Source organism: Macaca fascicularis, chromosome 19, assembly GCF_037993035.2.
Source record: "Macaca fascicularis isolate 582-1 chromosome 19, T2T-MFA8v1.1".
NCBI lineage: Eukaryota > Metazoa > Chordata > Mammalia > Primates > Cercopithecidae > Macaca > Macaca fascicularis.
Genome location: NC_088393.1, coordinates 6,483,697 through 6,500,484, shown reverse-complemented (window position 1 = coordinate 6,500,484; position 16,788 = coordinate 6,483,697). Strand labels below are relative to the sequence as shown.

General features: G+C 47.5%; 1 protein-coding gene across 1 annotated transcript in view; it reads right to left on the bottom strand.

The window, feature by feature from the left end:
• Positions 1 to 16,788, bottom strand: part of CATSPERD (cation channel sperm associated auxiliary subunit delta) — a 58,847-nt gene that overhangs the window by 40,738 nt on the left and 1,321 nt on the right. The window contains exons 2-7 of the mRNA XM_005587651.3: positions 16,427 to 16,481; positions 13,240 to 13,316; positions 11,941 to 12,013; positions 8,294 to 8,408; positions 5,709 to 5,776; positions 2,406 to 2,519 (exon numbers count right to left, since the gene is read on the bottom strand). Of these exons, the coding sequence (XP_005587708.3) occupies positions 2,406 to 2,519; positions 5,709 to 5,776; positions 8,294 to 8,408; positions 11,941 to 12,013; positions 13,240 to 13,316; positions 16,427 to 16,481 (502 nt within the window). The remainder of the gene's footprint in view (positions 1 to 2,405; positions 2,520 to 5,708; positions 5,777 to 8,293; positions 8,409 to 11,940; positions 12,014 to 13,239; positions 13,317 to 16,426; positions 16,482 to 16,788) is intronic.

The window sequence follows — 16,788 nt, the reverse complement described above, 5'->3', positions numbered from 1 at the left end:
CAGAGGACCCCCCAGCATAGGCGCCATCTTGGGAGCAGAGTGCAGCCCTCACCAGACAGCAACCCTGCTGGCACCTTGATCTTGGACTTCCCAACCTCCACAACCATGACAAATAAACTTCTGTTCTTTATAAATTACTCGGTCTCAGACATTTTGTTACAGCAGCAAAAATGCCAAAGACAGTTAAATTCTGCAGTTCCAGGTTGACATAAATTTTGGGGACACTGGTTCAACCCACTACAGTTTTCTCATCTGTAAAGTGAGCATGGTGAGGAACTTGATGGCACGAGTCTTCAGGTGGGCATGTGGATGTGTCATAAATTAATATGTTGCCTTTACTAGGGCACTAGCTTTTTTTTTTTTTTTTTAAAGACAGGTCTCACTCTGTCATACAGGCTGGAGTGCAATGGCGCTATCTCGGGTCACTGCAACCTCCACATCTCAGGCTCAAACAATCCTCCTGCCTCAACCTCCCAAGTAACTGGGACTACAGGTATGCACCACCTTGCCCGGCTAATTTTTGTATTTTTGGTAGAGACAAAGTTTCACTATGTTGCCCAGGCTGGTATTTAACCTGGGCAACATAGTGCCCAACATAGTGTCCTGGACTCAAGCGATCCACCCTCTTCAGCCTCCCAAAGTGCTGGGATTATAGGTGTGAGCCACCGTACCCCTACCCAGCTGGGCACTAGAGTTTTGTTTTGTTTTGTTTGTTTTTTGGGGTTTTTTTGTTTTGTTTTGTTTTGTTTTGTTTTGTTTTGAGACGGAGTCTCGCTCTGTTGCCCAGGTTGGAATGCAGTGGCATGATCTCGGCTCACTGCAACCTCTGCCTCCCAGGTTCAAGCAATTCTCCTGCCTCAGCCTCTTGAGTAGCTGGGATTACAGGTGCCCGCCACCAAGCCCGGCTAGATTTTATTTCATTTCATTTCATTTCATTTCATTTCATTTCATTTCATTTCATTTTATATTTTACTTTTTTGAGATAGTGTTTAGCTCTTGTTGCCCAGGCCGGAGTGCAATGGTGCAGTCTCAGCTCACTGCAGCCTCCGCCTCCCGGATTCAAGCAATTCTCGTGCCCCAGCCTCCTGAGTAGTGGGGATTATAGGCATGCGCCGTCACACCTGGCCAATTTTGTATTTTTAGTATTTTTGTATTTTTAGTAGGAGGGGTTTCTCCATGTTGGTCAGGCGGGTCTTGAATTCCCAACCTCAAATGGTCCACCCACCTCGGCCTCCCGAAGTGCTCGGATTACATGTGTGAGGCACCGCACCTGGCCTGTCACTAGCTTTTTATAAGCACTACATAAACGGCATAAATGGTGCCATGATTTTGCCTGACCTAAAACTTTTTGTCTCCTTTCTAACTTCCTAGGCTCCTGAGCTGACTCCATTGACCTGGAATTTTCCCTAACCCAAGGCTGGAGAGCAGTGGTGTGATCATAGACACTGCAGCCTCAATCTCCCAGACTCCAGTGACCCTCCCACCTCAGCCTTCCAAGTAGCTAGGACTAAAACATGCCACCACACCTGGCTAATTTTTTTTTTTTTTTTTTTTTTTTTTTTTTGAGATGGAGTCTTGCTCTGCCGCCCAGGCTGGAGTGCAGTGGCCGGATCTCAGCTCACTGCAAGCTCCGCCTCCCGGGTTCACGCCATTCTCCTGCCTCAGCCTCCCGAGTAGCTGGGACTACAGGCGCCCGCCACCGCGCCCGGCTAGTTTTTTGTATTTTTTTAGTAGAGACGGGGTTTCACCGTGTTAGCCAGGATGGTCTCGATCTCCCGACCTCGTGATCCGCCCGTCTCGGCCTCCCAAAGTGCTGGGATTACAGGCTTGAGCCACCGCGCCCGGCCTTTTTTTTTTTTTTGAGACAGAGTCTCGCTCTGTCGCCCAGGCTGGAGTGCAGTGGCACGATCTCAGCTCACTGCAAGCTCCGCCTCCCGGGTTCACATCATTCTCCTGCCTCAGCCTCCCGAGTAGCTGGGACTACAGGTGCCCCCCACCACGCCTGGCTAATTTTTTATGCATTTTTAGTAGAGATGGGGTTTCACCGTGTTAGCCAGGATGGTCTCGATCTCCCGACCTCGTGATCCGCCCGCCTTGGCCTCCCAAAGTGCTGGGATTATAGACGTGAGCCACCGCGCCCAGCCTAATTTTTAAATATTTTTAATTTTTATTTTTGTAGAGATGGGGTCTTGCCATGTTGCCCAGGCTGGTCTCAGACTCCTGGGCTCAAGCTATCCTCCCGCCTCAGCCTTCCAAAGTGCTGGGATTACAGGCATGAGCCATCACCCCTGGCCCAGCTGGACTCTTAAAAGAGGAAAAAACCCTCGTGCACCCATTGACAGCAGTTACTACAATCACAAGGTACATATATTTTTATTTTCACATTCTTACCAAATTTAACATACCTGTCTGTCATAGTGATACTTCCAAAAACTGAATCCCCCAGTGTTAGAATAATATATATAAGTTTGGGATATCTGATCTCCACGGAAATATGCAAAAACCAAATTACTGACATCCTATTAAAAAAGAAAAGAATGAATGAATGAAAGAAAGATGCCAACAAGTAACGTTCCTGAACATTTATCCCAGAGAAATGAAAACTCACATCCGCACAAAAACCTGGATGTCTGGATGTGACTATTTGTTGGGGCTGTTTCTGAGAGCCAAAAAGTGGATACACAACAGGCACGGTGGCTCACGCCTGTCATCCCAGCCCTTCGGGAGGCCGAGGCAGGTAGATCACTTGAGGCCAGGAGTTCCAGACCAGCTTGGCCAACATAATGAAACCCCATCTCTCCTAAGAAATACCAAAGTTAGGCCGGGCATGGTGGTTCACACTTGTAATCCCAGCACTCTGGGAGGCCGAGGTGGGTGGATAACTTGACGCCAGGAGTTCAACACGAACCTGACCAACATAATGCAATCCCATCTCTTTTTTTTTTTTTTTTTTTTTTTTTTTGAGACGGAGTCTCGCTGTGTCACCCAGGCTGGAGTACAGTGGTGTGATCTCGGCTCACTGCAAACTCCGCCTCCCAGGTTCACGCCATTCTCCTGCCTCAGCCTCCTGAGTAGCTGGCACTACAGGTGCCTGCCACTGCACCAGGCTAATTTTTTGCATTTTTAGTAAAGACAGGGTTTCACCGTGGTCTCGATCTCCTGACCTCGTGATCCGCCCGTCTTGGCCCCCCAAAGTGCTGGGATTACAGGCGTGAGCCACCGTGCCTGGCCAACCCCATCTCTTGTAAAAAAACCAAAAAACAAAAAAACAAAGTTAGGCCAGGCATGGTAGCTCACGTCTGTAATCCCAGCACTTTGGGAGCCCAAGGTGGACCAGGAGCTCGAGAGTTCGAGACCAGACTGACTAATTAAAAATACAAAATTAGCGGGGCATGGTGGTGCATGCCTATAACCCCAGCTACTCAGGAGGCTGAGGCAGGAGAATCCCTTGAATCCAGGAGGTGGAGGTTACGGTAAGCCAAGATCATGCCATTGCACTCCAGCCTGGGCAACAAGAGGGAAACTCTGTTTCAAAAGAAAAAAAAATTAGCCAGGCCTAGTGGTGTGTGCCTGTAACTCCGGCTACTTGGGAGACTGAGGTGGGAGAATACCTTGAGCCCAGGAGTTCGAGACTGCAGTGAGCTATAATTGCAACACTGCACTCCAGCCTGGGGACAGAGCAAGACCTTGTCTCAAAAAAAAAAAAAAAAAAAGGCCGGGCGCGGTGGCTCAAGCCTGTAATCCCAGCACTTTGCGAGGCTGAGACAGGCGGATCACAAGGTCAGGAGATCGAGACCATCCTGGCTGACACGGTGAAACCCCGTCTCTACTAAAAAATACAAAAAAATAGCCGGGCGAGGTGGCGGGCGCCTGTAATCCCAGCTACTCGGGAGGCTGAGGCAGGAGAATGGCGTGAACCCGGGAGGCGGAGCTTGCAGTGAGCTGAGATCCGGCCACTGCACTCCAGCCTGGGCGGCAGAGCGAGACTCCGTCTCAAAAAAAAAAAAAAAAAAAAAGTAGGGCCAGGCATGGTGGCTCAGGCTTGTAATCCCAGCACTTTGGGAGGCTGAGGCAGGTGGATCACTTGAGGCCAGGAGTTCGAGACCAGCCTGGCCAACATGGTGAAACTCCATCTCTACTAAAAATTAGCCGGCCGTGGTGGTGTGTACCTGTCTGTACTCCCAGCTACCCAGGAGGCTGAGCCAGGGGGATCACTGAAACCTGGGAGGCAGAGGTTGCAATGAGCTGAGATTGCACCACTGCACTCTACCCTGGGTGACAGTCATAGACTGTTTATGTTATTAGTAAGGCTTCCAGGCAACAGTAGGCTATTAGTAATTAAGTTTGTTTTTTGGTTTATTTTTGTTTTGAGACAAGTTCTGGCTCTATCGCCCCAGCTGAGTGCAGTGGCATGATCTCAGCTCACTATAACATGTGCCTCCTGGGCTCAAGCCATCCTCCCATCTCAGCTACCCGAGTAACTGGGACTATAGGTGCACACGACCACACCTAGCTATTTTTTTCTTTTTCTTTCTTTTTTTTTTTTTTTTATATTTTGAATAGAGACAAGGTCTCACCACGTTGCCCATGCTAGCCTCGAATTTGTGAGCTGGGATTACAGGTGCCTGCCACCACACCTGGCTAATTTTTTTGTATTTTTAGTAGAGATGGGGTTTCACTATGTTGGCCAGGCTGGTCTTGAACTACTGACCTTGTGATCTGCCTGCCTCAGCCTCCCAAAGTGCTGGGATTACAGGCATGAGCCACCGAACCTGGCCAGTAATTAAGTTTTGGGGAAGTCGAAAGTTACCTGTGGATTTTCAACGGTGTGGGGTGGAGGGTGGTACCTCTGACCTCTACATTGTTCAAAGGTCAACTATAGATGGATGTATTTACTGTGTGTCAGCCAGTGGATCTGAAAACATCTCCAAAACCTTTTCCATCTCCCAGCCGTGCTCTGAGCCCATAGGAAATGACACTGACCAAGTTCTTGAGACCCAGTCTCAAGCCTTACACTGTCCTTATTTCTTTTTCTTTTTCTTTCTTTCTTTCTTTCTTTTTTTTGAGACAGAGTTTCACTCTTGTCACCCAGGCTGGAGTACAATGGTGCGATCTCGGCTCACTGCAGCCTCCGCCTCCCAGGCTCAAGTGATTCTCCTGCCTCAGCCTCCCGAGTAGCTGGGATTATAGGCACACGCCACCCTGCCCGGCTAATTTTTTGTATTTTTAGTAGAGACGGGGTTTTGCCATGTTGGCCAGGCTGGTTTCAAACTCCTGGCCTCAGGTGATCCACCCACCTTGACCTCCCAAAGTGCTAGGATTACTACAGGCACGAGCCACCGTGCCCACGTCTTTTTTTTTTTTTTTTCGACAGAGTCTCGCTTGTTGCCCAGGCTGAAGTGCAGTAGCGTAATCATGGCTCACTGCAGCCTCGATCTCCTGGGCTTAAGCAACCCTCCTGCCGTAGCTGGGACTGCAGGCACATGTCACCACACCAGGCTAATTATTTTATTTTTTTGTAGAGATGGGGTTTCACTATGTTGCCCAGGCTGGTCTCAAACTCCTGGGCTTCAGCAATCCTCTTGCCCCGGCCTCCCAAAGTGCTGGGATTACAGGTGTGAGCCACCACGCCCAGCCTTTATTTCTACTCATGATTATTTGTGTTCAGAGGGGAGCAAAAAAATGAACAATTATATACTTATACTTACCACACAAAACAAACTTCCAGTATAACAACAATTATCACCAGAAACATGTGTAACTGGGTGTTTTATACCTGAAAAGAAAATATAATTTTGAAATGTTTATGATTTCCCTGAAGTTTGGAGAAAAGTTTATTTACTTATTTATTTGAGACAGAGTCTCCCTCTGTGGTCCAGGCTGTAGTGCAGTGGTGGCTCACTGCCACCTCCACCTCCCAGGTTCAAACAATTCTCCTGCCTCAACCTCCTGAGCTGGAATTACAGGTGCCCACCATCACGCCTGGCTAATTTTTGCATTTTTAGTAGAGACGGGGTTTCGCCATGTTGGCCAGGCTGGTCTCAAACTCCTGACTTTGAGTGATCCACCCGCCTCGGCCTCCCAAAGTACTGGGATTACAGGCATAAGACACCACATCCAGCCTAGAGAAAAGTTCAGAACAGGGTTTCTCAACCTCAACACTACTGAAATTTGGGAACAGATGGTTCTCGCTTGTAAGGAGTTTCATATGCATTGTAGGATGCTTTTTAGCATCTATATATCTACCCACTTAATGCCAGTAGCACCTTCCTCTAGTCTTGACGCCAAAAACGTCATTGCCAAGTGTCCTCTGGGAGACAGAACTGTCCCCAGTTGGCCGGACTCGGTGGTTCACACGTATAATCCTAGCACTTTGGGAGGCAGAGGTAGGTGGATCTCCTGAGGTCGGGAGTTCAAGAGCAGTCTGGCCAACATGGAGAAACCCCGTCTCTATTAAAAATACAAAATCAGGCCAGGTGCGGGGGCTCACGCCTGTAATCCCAGCACTTTGGGAGGCCGAGGCAGGCAGATCACGAGGTCAGGAGATCAAGACCATCCTGGCTAACACAGTGAAACTAAAATACAAAAATTAGCCGGGCGTGGTGGCGGGCGCCTATAGTCCTAGTTACTTGGGAGGCTGAGGCAGGAGAATGGCGTGAACCCGGGAGGCGGAGTTTGCAGTGAGCTGAGATCATGCCACTGCACTCCATCCAGTCTGGGCTACACAGCGAGACTTCATCTCAAAAAAAAAAAAAACAATAAAACACAAATTAACCAGGCACAGTGGCTCACGCCAATTATCCTGGCACTTTGGGAGGCCAAGGCGAGGGGATCATGAGGTCAGTAGATCGAGATCATCCTGGCCAACATGGTGGAACCCGATCTCTACTAAAAACATACAAAAATTAGCTGACGTGGTGGCACGTGCCCGTAGTCCCATCTACTAGGGAGGCTGAGGCAGGAGGATCGCTTGAACCCGGAAGGTGAAAGTTGCAGTGAACTGAGATTGTGCCACTGCACTCCAGCCTAGCGACAGAGCGAGACTCTGTCAAAAAAAAAAAAAAAAAAAAATTGGCCGGGCGTGATGGCACATGCCGGTAATCCCAGCTACTCGGGAGAGGGGGTGAGGCAGGAGAATCGCTTGAACCCGGGAGGCGGAGGTTGTGATGAGCCGAGATTGATCGATCGCACTCCAGCCTGGGCAACAACAGTGAAACTCTGTCTCAAAACAAACAAACAAACAAACAAAAAGTTAGCCAGGCATGGTGGTGGGTGCCTGTGACCTCAGCTACTCAGGAAGCTGAGGCAGGAGAATCGCTTGAACTCAGGAGGCGGAGGTTTCAGTGAGCCGAGATTGGGTCACTGTACTCCAGCCCGGGGGACCGAGTGAGACTCCATCTCCAAAAAAAGAAAAAGAAAAAGAAATTTTTTTGTAAAGATGGCATTCTGCTCTGTTGCCTAGGGTGGACTTGAACTCCTGGGCTCAAGCGATCCTCTTCTTTTCTAAAGCTAATATTTGCCTCATCTTCACTTTTCACATCTTCTTTCCTCCCGCATCAGGGTCCTCGTCTTTCTCCCTCTTCACAAAGCTCACCTTCTCTACCGTCCCCTACCCCTCATGTGAAGGGTGTGCGAGGGACAATGCTCATCACCCAGCTTGGTTACCAGACATCTACTGGTCATCCTCAGCTTTCCCTGGCCCTCCCACACCAATCCATCACCAAGAGCCGCTGATGTCTCTCGAATTTTTTTTTTTTTAGACAGAGTCTCACTCTGTCATCCAGGCTGGATGGAGTGCAGTGGCCCATTCTCAGCTCACTGCAACCTCCACCTCCTTGGCTCAAGGGATCTTCCTGCCTCGGCCTCCAGAGGAAGCTGGGATTACAGGCACACACCACCATGCCCAGCTAATTTTTGTATTTTTAGTAGAGACCGGGTTTCGCCATGTTGGTCGGGCTGGTCTTGAACTCCTGACCTCAACGATCCGCCTGCCGCAGACTCCCAAATTACTGGGATCACAGGCGTGAGCTACCACACCTGGCCAATGCCTCTTGTTGGTTTCAATCAGTCCAAGCACCTTTTGTGGCTTATGACTACAATGCACGATGGGAACACTAGGTTCCCAGTCTATGGATGGGGCCCCAGGCCAATTTTTATTTTGATTGGAAAGGACAAAGTTATGTCCTGAGGCTGACATCCGAGTAGGAGCATCACTTATACTTCCAACACTAATACCCTCTTGTCTCATGTTGGCTACACTCAAACAAAATTTAAAAATACAAAATGTACATACCTAAAGACAAGTTCCAAGAATTGCTTTCATAATCATAAGTATAGACTTTATGATTCACTACTAACAGCAACAATGAACCAGTAAAATGTGCTGATGTCACTTCTGGAACGCCGACCTGAAAGTTATCATATGAATGATATCAATGAGACCATCTTTTCAAACACTGATTCAGAAATCCAGACTTCTAGACATGCATTGAAAAAAAAAAAAAATTTATGGACAGGCGCGGTGGCTCTTGCATGTAATCCCAGCACTCTGGGAGGCCAAGGCAGGTAGATCACCTGAGGTAAGGAGTTCGAGACCAGCCTAGCCAACAGAGTGAAACCCTGTCTCCACTAAAAATACAAAAATTAGGCAGGTGTGGCATCAGGTGCCTGTAATCCTAGCTACTCGAGAGGCTAAGGCAGGAGAATCGCTTGATCCCAAGAGGCAGAGGTTGCAGTGAGCCCAGATCGGCTCACTCCAGCCTGGTGACAAGAGCAAAACTCCGAGAAAAAAAGAAAGAGAGAAAGAGAGAAAGAGAGAGAGAGAGAGAGAGAGAGAGAGAAAGAGAGAGAGACAGAGAGACAGAGAGAAAGAGAGAAAGAGAGAGAGAAGAAAGAAGGAGGCGAGGTGCGGTGGCTCACCCCTGTAATCCCAGCATTTTGGGAGGCCAAAGCAGGTGAATCAGCAGAGGTCAGGATTTCAAGACCAGCCTGGCCAACATGGTAAAACCCTGTCTTCACTAAAAATACAAAAATTAGCTGAGTATGGTGGCAGGTGCCTGTAGTCCCAGCTACTCGGGAGGCTGAGGCAGGAGAATCGCTTGATCCCGGGAGGCGGAGGTTGCAGTGAGCCGAGATCACACCATTGCACTACAGCTTGGGCAACAAGAGCGAAACTCCATCTTGAAAACAAAAAGAAAAAGAAAGAAAAGAAAAAAACATTTATGGCCGGGCGTGGTAGTTCACGCCTGTAATCTCAACACTTTGGGAAGCCAAGGCAGGCGGATCACTCAAGGTTGAGTTCAATACCAGCCAGCCAACATAACAAAACCCCGTCTCTACTAAAAATACAAAAAAATTAGCCAGGTGTGGTGGTACATGCCTGTAATCCCAGCTACTCGGGAGGCTGAGGCATGAGAATCGCTTGAACCTAGGAGGCAGAGGTGGCAGTGAGCCGAGATCGCACCACTGCACTCCGGCCTGGGTGACAGAGGCTTGGTCTCAAAAAGCAAAAACAAAACAAAACAAAACAAAACAAAAACAGCACAAAAAAACCACACCATTTTCCATCCTGGCTGACATGGTGAAACCCCGTCTCTACTAAAAATACAAAAAGTTAGCCGGGTGAAACCCCGTCTCTACTGAAAATACAAAAAGTGGTGGCGGTACCTGTAGTCCCAGCTGCTCGGGAGGCTGAGGCAGGAGAATGGCGTGAACCCAGGAGGTGGAGGTTGCAGTGAGCTGAGATCGCGCCACTGCACTCCAGCCTGGGCCACAGAGCGAGACTCCATCTCAAACAAAACAAAACAAAAACACCACTTATGCCAGCAATGGTTGGTTGGTTCTCAGATACTGGGAACTGTGTATCTTGGGGCCAGCTAGAAGCCAGTTGAAGCTGGTCTTGGATGCCCTCAGATGCCTCAATTCATTCCATCTCCTCTTCCTTTATAAAAATCTTCCCTGAAGCTGGGCGTGGTGGCTCATGCCTGTAATCCTAGCACCCTGTGAGAACAAGGCAGATCACCTGAGGTCAGGAGTTTGAGACCAGCCTGGCCAACATAGTGAAACTCCGTCTCTACTAAAAAATACAAAAATTAGCCGGCCGTGGTGGCTAATTTTTGGGGTAATTCCAGCTACTCGGGAGGCTGAGGCAGGAGAATTGCTTGAACCCAGGAGACAGAGGTTGCAATGAGCTGAGATCGCGCCACTGCACTCCAGCTTGGGTGACAGAGGGAGACTCCATCTCAAAAAACAAAAACCACAAAATCAAACAAACACACAAACAAAACAAAACCTTCTTGGAGGACAAAGCCTAAAGTATAAATGATGAATGACTAGCGTTAACTGTTAAGTGTTGCTTTTAGGAGAAATATTGGTATGTCGATAATTGACAAACCTTTATTTTTATTTATTTATTTTGAGACAGAGTCTCGCTCTGCCACTCAAGCTGGAGTGCAGTGACACAATCATAGCTCACTGCAACCTCCAGCTCCTGGCTCAAGCAATCTTCCCAACTCAACCTCCTGAGTTGCAGGAACAGCAGACATGCACCACCACACCAGCATACCCGGCCAATTTTTAAAAATTTCTTATAGACTTGGAGTTTCGTCATGTTGCCCTGGCTAGTCTTAAACTCCTGGGCTCAAGCAATCTGCCCACCTCAGCCTCTCAAAGTGCTGGGGTTACAGGCTTGAACCACCACGTCCAGCCCAAAACTTTATTTAGCATAGGTGTCGATGGTATAATTTCTCAAACATTCACTAAGGGTGTGGTTTTCCTGCTTTGATTTAGGACAATTTGGGGGGCTCTTATTTTTTTTCCGTAGAGACACAGGTCTCCTTATGTTGCCCAAGCTGGTCTTGAACTCCTGGACTCAAATGATCCTCCTGTCTTGGCCAATCAATGTATGGGGATTACAGGCATGAGCCACTGTGCCTGACTGAGGGAAGTCTTGAAATTACTGCATGTAAAGTAAGATACCATCCCACCTATCTATTTTTTATTTATTTATTTTATTATTGTTATTTTTTAAGACAGAGTCTCCCTCTGTCGCTCAGGCTGGAATGCAGTGTCTCAATCTCGGGCCACTACAACCTCCACCTCCTGGGTTTGAGCGATTCTCCTGCCTCAGCCTCCCAAGTAGCTGGGACTACAGGCCCGTGCCACCATGCCCAGCTAATTTTTGTATTTTTAGTAGAGACGGGGTTTCACCATGCTGGCCAGGATGGTCTCAATCTCTTGACCTCGTGATCTGCCCGCCTCAGCCTCTCAAAGTGCTGGGATTACGGGCATGAGCCACTGTACCTGACCAAGGGAAGTCTTGAAATTACTGCCTGTAAAGTAAGATACCATCCCACCTATCTATTTATAATATCACCAATGTAAGGAAGACCACCTACATCGACTCTTTTTTCTTTTCCAGGAATAAAAAGTCTATTTTGGTAGTAGAGGCAGAATAAAACCAGCCCTTCTTTTTTTTTTTTTTTTTTTTTTTGAGACAAGAATTTCACTGTTTTTGCCCAGGCTGGAGTGCAATGGCGCGATCTCGGCTCACCACAACCTCCGCCTGCCCAGTTCAAGTGATTCTCCTGCCTCAGCCTCCCGAGTAGCTGGGATTACAGGCATGTGCCACCACCCCGGCTAATTTTGTATTTTTAGTAGAGACGGCGTTTCTCCATGTCGGTCAGGCTGGTCTTGAACTCCCGACCTCAGGTGATCCACCTGCCTCGGCCTCCCAAAGTGCTGGGATTACAGGCGTGAGCCACCGCGCCCGGCAACCAGCCCTCTTTAGGCTTAGAAATTGCCCTTAACGTCTTTAAGAGGAACATTGTAAAATAAACCTCTAAACTAACAAGAACAGACTACTCTGATATTTCTGATCTGTATTTTCCCCTGAGTATTACTTATACTAGCATCCTTCAGATCGTTCCGTAAAATAACTACCTGCATTGATGTAGGGATGGTAAATGGAAGGAGACTAGTCTCAAAGTTATCTGTTGTGAAAAAAACTTGTTTTCTGAAATAAATAATGAATGAGTTAAATTAGGATAATGTCACGCAAGGAAAGAAAAAAGACAATAGAAGTACTCTAAAATGTTTCCACTCAAACAAAATTTGTATTGTAACCAGGAGTCATTTAGATATAATTTGCTTATTTTGCATAAATAAACCTCTGTTGTCCAGGTATTTGACTTCCAGAAATAATAGAAATAATAGTTTAAATGTGTGAACACATCAAACATAAAACTATATAAAATGTACATTGAGTGACAGGATGGACTTCGGTTTTATAATTTATATGGCTCTAATTCCACTAAAGTAAATAGTTTTAGATCAGGAATGTATATATAAGAAAGAAACAATTTGTTCCTTCATATAGGAAACTTTTAAATAGGAAAACATCCATGAACATGGTATATCATTTCATTATCCAGATCTCTTCCCCCAACTCCCCAGTAAATTTTATGGTTTTCAACAGATAAGAATTACTGAGTTGGCCAGGTGCGGTGGCTCATGCCTGTAATCCTAGCACTTTGGAAGCCAAGGCAGGCAGATCATCTGAGGTTAGAGGAGTTCAAGATCAGCCTGGCCAACATGCTGAAACCCCATCTCTACTAAAAACACACACAAAAATTAGCCAGGTGTGGTGGCGCACACCTGTAATCCCAGCTACTCAGGAGGCTAAGGCAGGAGAATTGCTTGAACCTGGGAGGCAGGGGTTGCAGTGAGCCAAGATCATGCCACTGCACTCTGGCCTGGGCGACAAGAGCAAAACCCTGTCTCCAAAAAAAAAAAAAAGAAAAAGAATTACTGAGTTAATTCCTATTCCTTTTAAAGTCTTTGTTGCCCTCATGAATGGTATTTTTCATAATAGCCTTTAAAAAAAAAAAAAGAGAGGCCAGGCCCGGTGGCTCAAGCCTGTAATCCCAGCACTTTGGGAGGCCGAGACGGGCGGATCACGAGGTCAGGAGATCGAGACCATCCTGGCTAACACGGTGAAACCCCGTCTCTACTAAAAAATACAGAAAACTAGCCGGGCGCGGTGGCGGGCGCCTGTAGTCCCAACTACTCGGGAGGCTGAGGCAGGAGAATGGCGTGAACCCGGGAGGCGGAGCTTGCAGTGAGCTGAGATCTGGCCACTGCACTCCAGCCTGGGCGACAGAGCGAGACTCCGTCTCAAAAAAAAAAAAAAAAAAGATTTAATTTAAAAGGAAGGTAATGGTACATAAAATTGCCGCTTACCCTAGATACAGTGCTATATTTTTCTTGCAAGGATGTTTAATCAAGCGTGTTGTTGTAGATCGAAAATACAAGCGGTCCTAGAGAGATAATCACAAAATCTTAATAATATCAATAACCATAAATGGCTGGTAGAAATAATTTTTAATACACACCATTATCAACATAAAGGGTGAAATCTGAATTAGGTAGGTGGATTGTACCAATGTCATTTTCCTGCTTTGACCTTGTACTATGATCATGTCAGATGTGACTGCTGGGGGAAGCTGGCGGAAGGGTTTGGGACTTCCCTGTACTGTTTTTGCAACTTGCTGCAAATATGTAATTATGTCCAAATAAAGAGTTTTTTTAAATTCACAGGGTGGGCCAGGTGCGGTGGCTCATATCTGTAATCCCAATACTTTGGGAGGCTGAGGTAGGAGGATTCCTTGAGGCCAGGAGTTTGAGACCAGCCTGAGCAGCTTAACAAGACCACATCTCTGGCCGGGCGCGGTGGCTCAAGCCTGTAATCCCAGCACTTTGGGAGGCCGAGACGGGCGGATCACGAGGTCAGGAGATCGAGACCATCCTGGCTAACACGGTGAAACCCCGTCTCTACTAAAAAATACAAAAAACTAGCCGGGCGCAGTGGCGGGCGCCTGTAGTCCCAGCTACTCGGGAGGGTGAGGCAGGAGAATGGCGTCAACCCGGGAGGCGGAGCTTGCAGTGAGCTGAGATCCGGCCACTGCACTCCAGCCCGGGCGACAGAGCCAGACTCCATCTCAAAAAAAAAAAAAAAAAAAAAAAACAAGACCACATCTCTATAAAAAATATAAAAATGGGCCGGGCGCGGTGGCTCAAGCCTGTAATCCCAGCACTTTGGGAGGCCGAGACGGGTGGATCACGAGGTCAGGAGATTGAGACCATCCTGGCGAACACCGTGAAACCCCGTCTCTACTAAAAAATACAAAAAACTAGCCGGGCAAGGTGGCGGGCGCCTGTAGTCCCAGCTACTCGGGAGGCTGAGGCAGGAGAATGGCGTAAACCTGGGAGGCGGAGCTTGCAGTGAGCTGAGATCCGGCCACTGCACTCCAGCCCGGGCTACAGAGCGAGACTCCGCCTCAAAAAAAAAAAAAAAAAATATATATATATATATATATATATATAAAAATTAGCTGGGCATGGTAGTGCATGCCTGTAGTCCCAACTACTGGGGAGCCTGAGGCAGGAGGATGGCTTGTACCCAGTTGTAGGCTGCAGTGGGCTATGATCTCAGCACTGCACTACAGCCTAGGCAACAAAGAGAGACCTGTCTCTAAAAGAAATGATAATTTAAAAATTAAAAAATTTCAGGCCAACTGCAGGGGCTCACCCCTGTAATCCCAGCACTTTGGGGGACCGAGGCAGGTGGATCACGAGGTCAGAAGTTTGAGACCAGCAGGGCCAACAGGGTGAAACCCCATCTCTACTAAAAATACAAAAATTAGATGGATGTGGTGGTGCACGCCTGTAATCCCAGCTACTTGGGAGGCTGAAGCAGGAGAATCGCTTGAACCCGGAAGGTGAAGGTTGCAGTGAGCCGAGATTGCGCCACTGCACTCCAGCCTGGGCGACAGAGCAAAACTCCGTCTCAGAAAAAAATAAAAATAATTAATTAATTAACAGGATAATTATTCGTATCACATCTCATACTTATACATGTTACTATTTGTTTACAGATGATTAGTTATTTGAAAGGCCAGAGAATGATAAATATTAACATGTTAGAAACCAGTCACTTGAAGATTGTTTCAAAATGCTGACACCATTTGTGAAATTATGCAGTTTTTTTTTTCTTTCTTTTTTTTTTTTTCTGAGACAGAGTCTTGCTCTGTCACTCCAGGTTGGAGTGCAGTGGCGCGATCTTGGTTCACTGCAACCTCTGCCTCCTGGGTTCAAGCAACTGTCCTGACTCAGCCTCCCGAGTAGCTGGGATTACAGGCGCCCACCACCACGCCTGGCTAATTTCTGTATTTCTAGTAGACACGGGGTTTCACCATATTGGCCAGGCTGGTCCTGAACTCCTGACCTCAGGAATCCACCCGCCTCGGCCTCCTAAAGTGCTGGGATTACAGGCATAAGCCACCTCGCCTGGCCGAAATTATGCAATTTTGTCAATAGGAAACGAATTTGAACTGACAGAATATTTTTTCTTCATGCATTTTAAGCATGAAGTAAACTGACATTTCCTGTGACACTATATGAGGTAAACAAAGTAACAGGGTTTGCTCCTACTGTTACTCTGCATTTTAAAATCTCCTATCAAGGCTGGGCACAGTGGCGAACGTCTGTAATCCCAGCACTTTGGGAGGCTGAGGCAGGTAGGTTACTGAAGTCCAGGAGCTCGAGATCAGCCTGGAAAACATGGCAAAACCTTGTCTACAAAAATACAAAAGTTAGCTGCGCGTGGTGGCACACACCTGTAATTCCAGCTACTAGGGAGGTTGAGGCATAAGAATCGCTTGAGCCAGGGAGGCAGAGGTCATGGTGAGCCGAGATGGCGCCACTGCACTCCAACCTGGGCAACAGAGCAAGACCCTGTCTCAAAACATGAAATCTCCTGAGAGAGAAGTAAACAGAACACTCGATAAAAACTCAAGACCATCTTAGTTCTATTCCCACTTCTTCCTCTTGGCGCTGTTCGGATGACTTGATCTCTCTAAACTTGTTTCTCAGTGAAATGGGGAAGATTAATGCCTACTTCAAAGGGGAATGAATTGTAAAGACTGAGTAATGAGGTCGGGCGCGGTGGCTCAAGCCTATAATCCCAGCACTTTGGGAGGCCGAGGCGGGTAGATCACGAGGTCAGGAGATCGAGACCACCTTGGCTAACATGGTGAAACCCCGTCTCTACTAAAAATACAAAAAAAAAAAAAAACTAGCCAGGCGTGGTGGCGGGCGCCTGTAATCCCAGCTACTCGGGAGGCTGAGGCAGGAGAATGGCGTGAACCCTGGAGGCGGAGCTTGCAGTGAGCCGAGATCACGCCACTGCACTCCAGCCTGGGCGACACAGTGAGACTCCGTCTCAAAAAACAAACAAACAAACAAAAAAGACTGAGTAATGATCTTAAATGCCTGACAACACTGGCACCCAAGAAATACAAGGAAGTGTTACCTCTGATCTTGTAATTAGATAAAAGTGAAGGATGAATTTAAGTGTGGAACCACATACCCCTTGAACGTCCTGTATGACATTAAACACTTTTCCTGTCCTCACCGTGCGAGCACTAGAAGGTGACAAGAAAGACCATCTGTCAATTTTTATTGTATATTCAGCATGACTCCTCCTACTCAGCCACCTCAGGGTTAACCCTAAAGTATCTGTTCTTTTTTTTTTTTTTGAGACGGAGTCTCACTCTGTCGTCCAGGCTGGAGTGCAGTGGCGCAATCTCGGCTCACTGCCACCTCCGCCTCCCGGATTCAAGTGATTCTCCTGCCTCAGCCTCCCGAGTAGCTGGGACTACAGGCATGAGCCACAACGCCCGGCTAATTTTTTTTGTATTTTTAGTAGAGTCGGGGTTTCACTGTATTAGC